This window comes from Thalassophryne amazonica, chromosome 19 (assembly GCF_902500255.1).
Source record: "Thalassophryne amazonica chromosome 19, fThaAma1.1, whole genome shotgun sequence".
Taxonomy (NCBI): Eukaryota; Metazoa; Chordata; class Actinopteri; order Batrachoidiformes; family Batrachoididae; genus Thalassophryne; species Thalassophryne amazonica.
Genome location: NC_047121.1, coordinates 53,207,952 through 53,220,966, shown reverse-complemented (window position 1 = coordinate 53,220,966; position 13,015 = coordinate 53,207,952). Strand labels below are relative to the sequence as shown.

Below are 13,015 nucleotides of genomic sequence, written 5' to 3'. Positions count from 1 at the left end.
ACAAGTATATTTTGAGTTCTGACATTGGGCTGGTTTTCTTACAGACCTGGCAACACTGGTTGTCAATGCCAAGCTATTCGCCCTATTGATGTATCCCATAATCCCTTGCACGCCAGAGAATCGCTGCAGTCAAACAACATAGAGAATCCACATGATGACAATTGTAAATGAATATTATACCACAAAAATGTAATTTTTGTTATGCTTTTTGTCATGTTAATAAGAGACTGCTGCATGTTAGTGGTGAACACTGTTTGCACACAGTGTGGAGGTGATGGGTTCGATTCCCACCTGTGGCCCTTCTGTGTGGAGTTTGCGTGTTCTCCCGTGTTTGTGTAGGTTTCCTCCGGGTGCTGCGGCTTCCTCCCACATCCAAAGACATGCAGGTTTAGATGGACTGGACACTTTAAATTGTCCATAGGTGTGAATGTGTTTGTTTGTTCGTATGTGACCCTGTGACAGACTGGCATCCTGTCCAGGGTGAACCTGCCTCACTCCCTGTGACTGCTCCAGCCCCCTACGAACTGTTCTTGTATAAGCGGTTGAAGATGAGTGTGTGTGAGTGAATTCCGAGGCTTTTTCAAAATTTCTTGGTTAAAACTACAACCCCTGGCAATAATTATGGAATCACCGGCCTCGGAGGATGTTCATTCAGTTGTTTAATTTTGTAGAAGCAGATCACAGACATGACACAAAACTAAAGTCATTTCAAATGGCAACTTTCTGGCTTTAAGAAACACTATAAGAAATCAGGAAAAAAAAATTGTGGCAGTCAGTAACGGTTACTTTTTTAGACCAAGCAGAGGGAAAAAAATATAGAATCACTCAATTCTGAGGAATAAATTATGGAATCACCCTGTACATTTTCATCCTCAAAACTAACACCTGCATCATATCAGATCTCCTCGTTAGTCTGCATCTAAAAAGGAGTGATCACACCTTGGAGAGCTGTTGCACCAAGTGGACTGACATGAATCATAGCTCCAACACGAGAGATGTCAATTGAAACAAAGGAGAGGATTATCAAACTCTTAAAAGAGGGTAAATCATCATGCAATGTTGCAAAAGATGTTGGTTGTTCACAGTCAGCTGTGTCTAAACTCTGGACCAAATACAAACAACATGGGAAGGTTGTTAAAGGCAAACATACTGGTAGACCAAGGAAGACATCAAAGCATCAAGACAGAAAACTTAAAGCAATATGTCTCAAAAATCGAAAATGCACAACAAAACAAATGAGGAACGAATGGGAGGAAACTGGAGTCAACGTCTGTGACCGAACTGTAAGAAACCGCCTAAAGGAAATGGGATTTACATACAGAAAAGCTAAACGAAAGCCATCATTAACACCTAAACAGAAAAAAACAAGGTTACAATAAGCTAAGGAAAAGCAATCGTGGACTGTGGATGACTGGATGAAAGTCATATTCAGTGATGAATCTCGAATCTGCATTGGGCAAGGTGATGATGCTGGAACTTTTGTTTGGTGCCGTTCCAATGAGATTTATAAAGATGACTACCTGAAGAGAACATGTACATATCCACAGTCATTGATGATATGGGGCTGCATGTCAGGTAAAGGCACTGGGGAGATGGCTGTCATTACATCATCAATAAATGCACAAGTTTACGTTGATATTTTGGACACTTTTCTTATCCCATCAATTGAAAGGATGTTTGGGAATGATGAAATCATTTTTCAAGATGATAATGCATCTTGTCATAGAGCAAAAACTGTGAAAACATTCCTTGCAAAAAGACACATAGGGTCAATGTCATGGCCTGCAAATAGTCCGGATCTTAATCCAACTGAAAATCTTTGGTGGAAGTTGAAGAAAATGGTCCATGACAAGGCTCCAACCTGCAAAGCTGATCTGGCAACAGCAATAAGAGAAAGTTGGAGCCAGATTGATGAAGAGTACTGTTTGTCACTCATTAAGTCCATGCCTCAGAGACTGCAAGCTGTTATAAAAGCCAGAGGTGGTGCAACAAAATACTAGTGATGTGTTGGAGCGTTCTTTTGTTTTTCATGATTCCATAATTTATTCCTCAGAATTGAGTGATTCCATATTTTTTTCCCTCTGCTTGGTCTAAAAAAGTAACCGTTACTGACTGCAACAATTTTTTTTCCTGATTTCTTATAGTGTTTCTTAAAGCCAGAAAGTTGCCATTTGAAATGACTTTAGTCTTGTGTCATGTCTGTGATCTGCTTTTTTTCTACAAAATTAAACAACTGAATGAACATCCTCCGAGGCCGGTGATTCCATCATTTTTGCCAGGAGTTGTACATGGATTGTTATGAAAATTCAGGCATATTTATAATAATAATCGGTGCAGATTTGGATCAAAGTTCAGCAACAGTACAAGAAAATATGCTTTCATGTTATAGTTATCACAGCAGACGGCGGTGGACTGCGCTGTCGCAGGGCCCTTCTTAGTAAATCACGCGCTCCAGCTCTCAGTCTTATTCATCACAAATCTACCTTGCAGGACAGGATGTTGCCAAAAGCAGAGAAGGTGTCGTACAGCGCTTTATTGTCAATGGACTTGTCCAGGTTCTTGATGAAGACGTTGCCCACTCCAGACTTCCTGAGGGAGGGGTCTCTTTGGGACCACATGATTCTGATTGGCTTCCCTTTGACCACGTCAAAGTTCATGGTGTCCAGGGCTCGCTCAGCTGGTGAGGACGAGGAAAAACACGCTTATTAACACACAACCTCAACACACCAAACTTCATGTCACGCTGTCAAACACTCTGAACATCTTAAACTCTCAGGAAGCTCTGACGCGTTGACACACAGACAGATAAAACCGTCCTGCCGCTATGTTTGTTCGCGAAACATTTGCACGTGGAACACAGTGTTTGATGTGCGTCATCTCACCCACGTGTCCGTCTAAAAGTCAAAAACATGGCAGATAAACGCTCCATCAGACCCCGTGAGGAGAGAACTTGGACGAATGGAGCAGCGCCAATCGACAAACTGGGAGCACATGGCACTCAGGTCAGACTCCGCGCCAGCTGTTAGCCGCTGTCACACAAAGGCCAGCTGTGGCAGCGGCGTAACCTTACAGAACACACATGTTTTCACAAACAGGCTTCAGGTTCATCAATGGACCTACAAAGTTCAACTTAAAGGTCTACTTCCCCTTTTGATTTTTTTTAATCATTTAGCGTAGTCTTGTTATGCTACATATGCTAAGCCACATTAGCTACAAGCAATGGAGCGACAACCCGCTGTTCATTTTCAATCCGAGTGGGTGTTTTGCTGCAACAAGAGACAACGGCCAGGTAGGCGGGTCCAAATATAGGGCAGCGCAGTCTCGTTTGGGGGCGGGCGCTAATGGGGTAAAATATGACATAATTTCTCTACTTCCAGGGTACAAACCACAACATTTTCAATGGGCTTTTGGGCAAATAACACGCAAGTAAAGTGAACATGCGAAGAAAAAATGACGATGTGGTGGAAAGTGGACGTGGTTTGTTTATGATCCGGAGCTCAAACGTGTCGAGGCGGTTTTGCAGGCGAGAGAACGGAGTTACTCTGGTTAGCTGTGTAGGCTAACACTTACTGACACGACGTCTCCCCCTCACCTTCTCTTCCCTTCTCTACTGGGACCAAAAATTGCACTTTTCGCAACTGCTTCGGTGGTTGCAGCCGAAAACAAAACCACACACAGTTTATCCGTGTGAAGCTGTGCTGTATATATATTAAATGGAGGTCCCTGTAAGTGATCAAATCCCGCAATATCACGGAGGGTTCAAATGAGTCTACAGTCTCCTATAGACCAGAAGTCTATTTTATGCAAATGTTGAGCAACATGACACAGCGACTGCCAATTGGAGTGAATACGCAGCATGACATCAGCTCGCTGCTCGTGCAAACAAAATAATCCAAGATGGCAAAATACGCTCCAAAACAGCTGTTTTTCTGTATAAACCTAACATGTTTCTCATGCATTTCATAAAAGTTAGCGATAAATAAAAACACTTCTAAATCTAAAAACACTGTTTGTGTAACCAGATAACACCTTGGAAGTGGTTTATAGAGATGTTAGCGTGCACGCCCCTCAAGTGACAAAGTAACTGCTTGCCATGTCATTTGTAGCTTGTGTAGCCATAGTGTTAGCATCATGGAGCTGAAGAAAAAAAACAAAAAAAACAAACAAAAATATCTGTCCTACATAAATCATACAAGTAAATTGTTCATAAGTTCAGGGAGACAAACTGTAAGTTGATTTTTGACCATCAGTCTCTTATTTTCACCAAAAATGTACTTCTCAAATGAATAAACAGTTGAGACCTTGCCGCACATTTGAGCAGCATTTGTCGCCATCTGGTGGGCAATGTGAACATTTCAGGGCTTTTGTACATTTCCTACTTGAAACCCAAAATTCAGTAAAAAAAAAAAAAGAGACATTTATAAATTTCAGAAATGCATGATTTTTTTGGCAGGCAGATCTTTCATGGTGTAAATTACCAGCAGGGAGTTTGTGCTTCTTGGATATGAACACCTTTAAACCAACAGCAAACCAATTTAGCAGAATTTTTATTTGTGCCTGCTTGTCAAAAACTGTGTTTTTGAATAAAATATTTTCCAAATAAATCATATGAAAATGCTTTGGCTTCTGAGTAAAAGTCACATTTTCTGTCTGATATTTTACAGCATAAATAATTGTTTAATTGTAAATTTATAGTGCAAATAATCCAGAGGTGGCGCTGTTGTTAATTTGATATTCTTTTCCTTTCTTGTCCGCGTAGGCTCACGCGTTACAGCTCCTTTTGTTTCATTGCGGCCGGTTCGGGTAAACAACCTGGAACTGCCATCAGCAGTTTGACTCACAATTGTTTTTCACAGCATCTGTGACGAGAGAAGGTGTGTGTGTGTGTGGTCAGTGAGTGGAACTCTGGATGGTTCCCAGCGGGGCAGGAACCTTGGTTTAAAAATAAACACATAAACTGCAGTGTTTATTAAGTGATGAGTGTGACTCACTTCCTTTGGTTCTATATTAAAATGTAACTGGTGACAACATCAAAGTGCTGAACATTTATGTTTTTTTTTTAATTCTGTATTCTGATCAGGCACATTTGAAGCTGTCCAAAAGGCGTTCTAAATTTAGCGAGGGGCCCTGAGAGGTATTTGCTGGCATGTGAGGAGAGAGTTTTCTACCATTGATGGGGAGGTCAACATGTGTTCATGTTCAGAACGGCAACAGCACCAGGAATGAGTTCATCAAAGCCTCTGTCACAAAGTGCCAACAGCAAACATTTACCCAACTTTAACTCTTCGATATGAAGAAATACTGATTTTCTGTCAACATCCATCCTGGACCGTAGAGAGTTTAATTTTAATATATATATATATATATAGACCCCTATATTAACCAATGACCCTTAATTGAAGTAAGCAGATGAAGATGAGTGAGTGGATATTATTTATATATATATATATATATATATATATATATATATATATATATATATATAGGGGTGATTCTTAGACTATGGGCACTTATGTCCTTTGATCATATTGTATGAAAAACAGAAAAAAGGGGAAATTTCACACTTTTATAGTTATCTTTACAATGAAAGTGTGTTAAGAAATTTGTTCTAGTAGTCTATGATGACTTTTTCACCTTTTTTCAGCATCATTATATGCAAATATTGCTGTTTTGTGCTTGTCCCACACCCAGACTTTTGATCTTCAATGATAAAAATGAATGGTAAAGAAATGTTTTTTCTAATGCTTTAAAATATCTCTGAATAAAATATCAGTAAAATAATCAAAACATAATTGGGGTATTCAATGTCATACAACTGTTGTGATTTTTTTTAAACAAAATGTAGTTGTTCCACACTATTGCCGTAATTTCCACCACAACACTGTAATGTCCCTTTAAACAGTTTGTATGAAAGATTGTTTGGGTAGTTTCTATGAAGATAAACAGTGACATCAGAGCACATGTATATAGCGCCAAATCACAACAAACAGTTGCCCCAAGGCGCTTTATATTGTAAGGCAATGGTGTGGTGGAAATTACATTTACAAGGCCAATAGTGCCCGTAGTTAAAGAATCACCCGTGTGTGTGTGTGTGTGTGTGTGTGTGTGTGTGTGTGTGTGTGTGTGTGTGTGTGTGTGTGTGTGTGTAAAAAAAAAAGCTTTTTGTTTGTTTGTTTTGCCTTTTTAAAATTCAGCTGAAAACTTTTTAAAAAAAATAATGCAGCCATGATTGAGTGGGATATTGCTGTATGTCTGCGTACGTACATTTTTAAAAAATATGCTTGAGTAAATTATCTTATGTTTTATAGTCAAATAATCCTGAACTGATTACCTGTCTGACAGAAATAATCAACTATATTAAAAATTATTTATTTAGATAATTTATAAGAAATCACCTAATAATTACGGTCACCTCTTTGAGCTTTTATGCATTTTATTGTTTTATACCATCCAATAAATATAAATTTTTTTAATTCATATATACAAATGTTTAATATGTACTATTTAATGTCAAAGCGAAAAAACTTCTACATCATTATGTAAAATAAACAAAATATAACATTCCAAATAACTGATTGCAATTTACAACAACTAAATCATCATTTGGTTTTTGACACGTCAGAGGAGGGACAGAAGGAAATTTCCATGTTTTTGAATATCTCTTGGTGTGCATTTAAATCCGTGATGAAAAATATATGTAAACCTGTCTACAGCTCGTTGTCCTCAAAAAGTGAAGAAAGCCACCAAGACAAAAATTAAACCGTTAAAAGCTTCAGTGGCTGCAGAGCCTGTGCTTATATAACTTTTGACTTTTATTGCATCTCCACGGTTATGAACACAGAAAGACTTAATCCAAAAGATGTAAAGTGACAAAGAATTCTTCTTGCATGGATCAAAGGAAACCAGCTGTTTGTAAAAGTATGTGTGTGTCTGTGTGATTATATCAATCACTGTAAACACCATTTTTAGTCATTTTAGCTTCTGGCAAACTGTTTTGATTTTTTTTTTTTTTTATTTTTAGGCTCGATATACATGTCAGTATAAAGTGAATCCTTCAGTAGTTTTATGTTGCGTTCTGTTACCTTACAGCCACGTGCTCCGTCTTATTTTAAACACCAAGAGCCCCCCTCACACACACACACACAGAGAGGAGCCTGAGTGGTGATTTCCAGTCAGTTGAAGCTGGAAAGAAACCAGTTGGAGCTTGGTGATCGCTCAGAGTTTTTCAGCACAGAGAAGTTAGAACAGGTGCATAAAAAAAATCAGCACTGTGGAAACACACGGTCTGAACCTTTGCAGACAGACAACAGCACCTGCTCCTATTTCTCAAAGCGCAGAGGACTGACAACCATTACAAATAAATAAATAAGAAAAATATTCTGAGTTATGCAGCCCCTCTTACTGAATGTATTTATATTACATACATTTTGTTTATATTATTTTCCTATGTCATCATTTGCAGCTTTTCCCTCTTTATTGAACACTGGATATTTTTTGGAATTTGTACTGTTAGAAAAATTAATTGAATACTCAGAAAAAATAATCTTCATTTATCTTTTAAACACAATAGGAACTTTATTCAGAAACATGTTGTAACCTTTGTCCACTTCAAAATGCAATTACGGCCCCTCATACACAAAGAGAGCAAGTAAAGGTGCCTAACTTCATAAACACGTGACCTAGACTGACCAATCAGAAGGGCTACATGCAGATAGATTTTTGTATTATTAATACGGCCACCACCAAGTCAAAATTATGGCTCATTTTGTCAGTGTGTATAGAAGGTGTAGTCAGACATCACATAGTTTCTGCAAAATGAGACGGGAAGGGTTTTAATCCCCTATTTTTCCAACATTTCATTGGACTTTGTGATGTCATAAAGCCATATCTTTAAAAAATGTATGATTCAGATCTGCATCTGTCTCCCTCAAAATTTAATCACCTCTTCCTGATCCCAGCATCCCTTGTTTGGGAAATGACAGTATATTAAAACTCAGCCCCAACTGTACCCTGTGCAAGAAGTAGCCAAATGTTAGGGGAATCCCCAGTGATGTCATAGGGGAAACCCCAACACCACAACCAAATATAGCTACTCTCACTGGAAGACTGAAAATTTCTCCAAAATTACCATGCAGCATAATATCTTGGCAAAATGTACATTTCCAAGGGTGTAGCAAGATGTTCGTGAGTGGGGGGGTGTTGGGGCTTGATTTTTTGGCTTTAAGGCCTGGCCCCTCTCCCATGCACCCCATGCCCACCTTCATCCTGCTATACTACCACACCCATAGTCGATATTTCAAAACAAGTCACAGTTTACAGGTTAAAATATACAAGAGCTCTTGGAGGAAACTGCATTAATGCAAATGTACAAGTAGAAGTATTGCTCCATTTCAAGAAGCTTGAGTGTAGGCTGCTGTGAGACACCACCAATGAAGACCGACCTGTTGCTTATATTAGTGGATTACCACCATGACATTTAGGGAATAACCCTGTCGTGTCTGATGATTTGCAGACATTCATGCTGGTTACACAGTCACAAATTAAGCTTTAACGGCGGCGCGTTAGCGATAAAACAGATATTTGCGACAGTAATCCAGCATGAACGTCCACAAATCATCAGACACAACAGGGTTATTCCCATTCTAATCCAATTCTATCATATGGTTTATTTTTTCTGTAGGTAATTCGGTTGGTGAGGCTAACCGTGAGGCAGCTCACTTCAACAGCGGTCATGGCGTGGAGTAATCCATCAAATGTGAAAATCCATCAAATGTGAAACGGTAATTCTGTATCAGAATCCACATCAATACTTTCGTGTGGTAGCTTAAATTCACCCATTTCGGCATCGTCGTCGGTACGCGACTTTCTCTCACTCTCATTTAATAGCGCCATTATTGACATCTGTGTAGCAGCGCGCCAGTCAGGGCATGGCATAACACATTAACCCTCTGGGGTCCGAGGGCATTTTTTGGACAGTTCACTCGTCTGGCATAATGTTTTATTATTGCTGTTAACAGCTCTCCCTGCATCCCACAATCACGTTTTGTGTCTCTTTTTTTCAGGACAACCTGTGCTTTCATAATATACACTCAACAAAAATATAAACGCAACACTCTTGGTTTTGCTCCCGTTTTGTGTGAGATGAACTCAAAGATCTAAAACTTTTTCCACATACACAATATCACCATTTCCCTCAAATATTGTTCACAAACCAGTCTAAATCTGTGATAGTGAGCACTTCTCCTTTGCTGAGATAATCCATCCCACCTCACAGGTGTGCCATATCAAGATGCTGATTAGACACCATGATTAGTGCACAGGTGTGCCTTAGACTGTCCACAATAAAAGGCCACTCTGAAAGGTGCAGTTTTATCACACAGCACAATGCCACAGATGTCGCAAGATTTGAGGAAGCGTGCAATTGGCATGCTGACAGCAGGAATGTCAACCAGAGCTGTTGCTCGTGTATTGAATGTTCATTTCTCTACCATAAGCCGTCTCCAAAGGCGTTTCAGAGAATTTGGCAGTACATCCAACCAGCCTCACAACCGCAGACCACATGTAACCACACCAGCCCAGGACCTCCACATCCAGCATGTTCACCTCTAAGATCGTCTGAGACCAGCCACTCGGACAGCTGCTGGAACAATCGGTTTGCATAACCAAAGAATTTCTGCACAAACTGTCAGAAACCGTCTCAGGGAAGCTCATCTGCATGCTCGTCATCCTCATCGGGGTCTCGACCTGACTCCAGTTCGTCGTCGTAACCGACTTGAGTGGGCAAATGCTCACATTCGCTGGCGTTTGGCACGTTGGAGAGGTGTTCTCTTCACGGATGAATCCCGGTTCACACTGTTCAGGGTAGATGGCAGACGGCGTGTGTGGCTTCGTCTGGGTGAGCGGTTTTCTGAGGTCAATGTTGTGGATCGAGTGGCCCATGGTGGCAGTGGGGTTATGGTATGGGCAGGCGTCTCTTATGGACGAAGAACACAGGTGCATTTTATTGATGGCATTTTGAATGCACAGAGATACTGTGACGAGATCCTGAGGCCCATTGTTGTGCCATACATCCAAGAACATCACCTCATGTTGCAGCAGGATAATGCACGGCCCCATGTTGCAAGGATCTGTACACAATTCTTGGAAGCTGAAAATGTCCCAGTTCTTGCATGGCCAGCATACTCACCGGACATGTCACCCATTGAGCATGTTTGGGATGCTCTGGACCGGCGTATACGACAGCGTGTACCAGTTCCTGCCAATATCCAGCAACTTCGCACAGCCATTGAAGAGGAGTGGACCAACATTCCACAGGCCACAATTGACAACCTGATCAACTCTATGCGAAGGAGATGTGTTGCACTGCATGAGGCAAATGGTGGTCACACCAGATACTGACTGGTATCCCCCCCAATAAAACAAAACTGCACCTTTCAGAGTGGCAGTTTATTGTGGGCAGTCTAAGGCACACCTGTGCACTAATCATGGTGTCTAATCAGCATCTTGATATGGCACACCTGTGAGGTGGGATGGATTATCTCAGCAAAGGAGAAGTGCTCACTATCACAGATTTAAACTGGTTTGTGAACAATATTTGAGGGAAATGGTGATATTGTGTATGTGGAAAAAGTTTTAGATCTTTGAGTTCAACTCATATAAAATGGGAGCAAAACCAAAAGTGTTGCGTTTATATTTTTGTTGAGTATATATACTTTTGTTGTTTTTTATAAGTGTAATAAAGGTTTACAATCAGAAATAAGAAAGGAAAAAGTAAAGCGGAAAATAATTTTCCACACACATTTATTCAAAACACACAGCAAGCTATAATAAACAACTGTTTTGACACTTTATAAAGGTAATTTGAGGTCTTGTGTGAAAGCCTGTACAAAAAAAGGTTCAAACAATAAGCACAAATGCACATTTTGAACAATATATACAAAATGGTCTATCCTTTTTTGTTTGTCTTAATCTCAAAGCAATTTCTGTCTGCTAATACACAAAGGTTACACCACAAACTTCTACTTCTGCTGTGTTTTGGAGTGTTCTGTGCTGCTCCTAAAGCAGCTTTCATTCAAACTTTGGCCCACTTTGGCTCCTTACAGTCTGAGGAGCGGCCCTCCCCCTCGCTCCATTGATATGGTAAACAGTGCTTTACGCTGAGAAAGCAACAGAGTTATCCAGTAACATTCACATGCAAACTAGTGGAGCAATCCTGATAGTTACACACTCTTTGTTTGAGCACGTGAGATTGTCATCAGAGGCTCTCCGTCTGCTTTCACTGATCGCTGTGTAATGGCGCAGGAGCCCAATAGTATGTACTCATTGGAGCACCCAGGGGTCTATTCAAACAGGCCAACTAGTAACACATCACTCCTGAAAACGATCTTTGGCTTTTTACGTGAGTTAAATCTGCCCTACGATTAGATTTTGGAAAACCATGTGACGGTGAACCAATTCCGATTGGACACTCACATTGCGCACGTCATCACACAGCTTCTATGAGAAATACAAAGATGGCTGGCTCGAGAGTCCGCGGAGTTAACTTTTCAGCAAAAAAAAAAAAAAAAAAAAAAGCAAGTTTCTATCTCATATCATTAAAAGTGAAAATTAAAAAGTTTTTACTGGACTATTTATGAACAAGTATGAGTTTAAGTTGACACCATGTTATATGTATATTTATCACAAACTTAGTCAAACTCTAATATACAGGTATTAGCAATGATAAATAATAATCCATAACTATCAGATCATTGTTCATATCCTTACATCCTTTTCTTGCTTTGAATTTTTTTTGAGGGGGGGTGGGAGCTGCAGCCCTCTCAGGCACCCTTGCTACGGCACAGTTTGCATAACATGAACAATTTTTATTCATTTGACTTTTTTCTATGGGCCTTCCCTCTTCTACAGTCATCAAATCTCTTTCCAGTAAGCGTCAACTGAAGCCGATCAGCTATCGTCACGCTACATTTGGGGGACGGGCTAAAAAAATGTAAGTCTGCTCTTAGGATTTACTCAAACTTGATTTTTTTTTTTTTTTTTTAGCTGTAAGCAGTAGTCATTACAATATAAACACAAACAAACAAAAAACAAAACAAAAGACTGAACACATTTCAGTATATATGTAATGAGTCCAGAATATATAAAATTTTCACTTTCTGGAATAACTGACAAAATACTGAACTGAGACAGAAGCGATAAACTCCGCCCCGTCATTGTGGAAGTTCAATCCTATGAACTCGGAGTAAAGCGTGACAAGTGTCCCGGTCTCCCCCACAACGAACTGGGCCACGTTCTGATATCCGTCACAAACTACCAGAACCAGTCTTTAAAAATTAATAGTAAAAAAATGAATATATCTGCAGCATTTAGGATGTTAGTCAGTGTTGAACAAAGTCGAGGCTAAATATAATAACGTCATGTGGTTTTGTTATGTGAACTTACCGTCAGCAGGTTGGGAGAAGTTGACGTAAGCGTAACCGAGGGACCGGCGAGTGATCATGTCCCGGCACACCCGGATGGACAGAACCGGACCGGCGGGGCTGAACTTCTCATACAGCATAGCCTCCGTGATGTCGGTGTGCAAATCCCCAACATAGAGAGAAGCCATCGGATAATTCCCGGTGCCGGTGTTCATATCTCCAGTGTCGATCCGCTTCGAAGTCGATTTAAACGTCTTTTTCAGACGCCAGCTTCGATTTAAACCCGAGGCCTGAGGTTTGGTTAGTCTTTTTCCCCTTCAATATTTTTTTTAAATAATTTAAATTTTGCTATTTTTTTGAGCGTTTATATTTCTTTAAAGATTTGGTTCCTTGTTTTTATGGAGGATTTTTTTGCTTCAGTTTTATATTTTTTATTTTTTTTTTTATTAAAGTTTTTTTTTTTCTTCACGAACAGTGAGTGGACACTCACAGTTGTTTTGTGGCCGTGAAAAGAGAGCGTGGGAGGAACAGCGTGGACACTTTATACACAGAAGATGCGGAGGTCAGAAACAGCGCGCATGCGCAGTGCAGACCCG

At 40.0% G+C, this 13,015-nt stretch overlaps 1 protein-coding gene across 1 annotated transcript in view; it reads right to left on the bottom strand.

Moving 5' to 3' along the window:
• Positions 1-12,753, bottom strand: part of pabpc4 (poly(A) binding protein, cytoplasmic 4 (inducible form)) — a 29,549-nt gene extending 16,796 nt beyond the window's left edge. The window contains exons 1-2 of the mRNA XM_034195197.1: positions 12,442-12,753; positions 2,484-2,677 (exon numbers count right to left, since the gene is read on the bottom strand). Of these exons, the coding sequence (XP_034051088.1) occupies positions 2,484-2,677; positions 12,442-12,634 (387 nt within the window). The 5' untranslated portion in view covers positions 12,635-12,753. The remainder of the gene's footprint in view (positions 1-2,483; positions 2,678-12,441) is intronic.
• Positions 12,754-13,015: the final 262 nt, after the last annotated feature.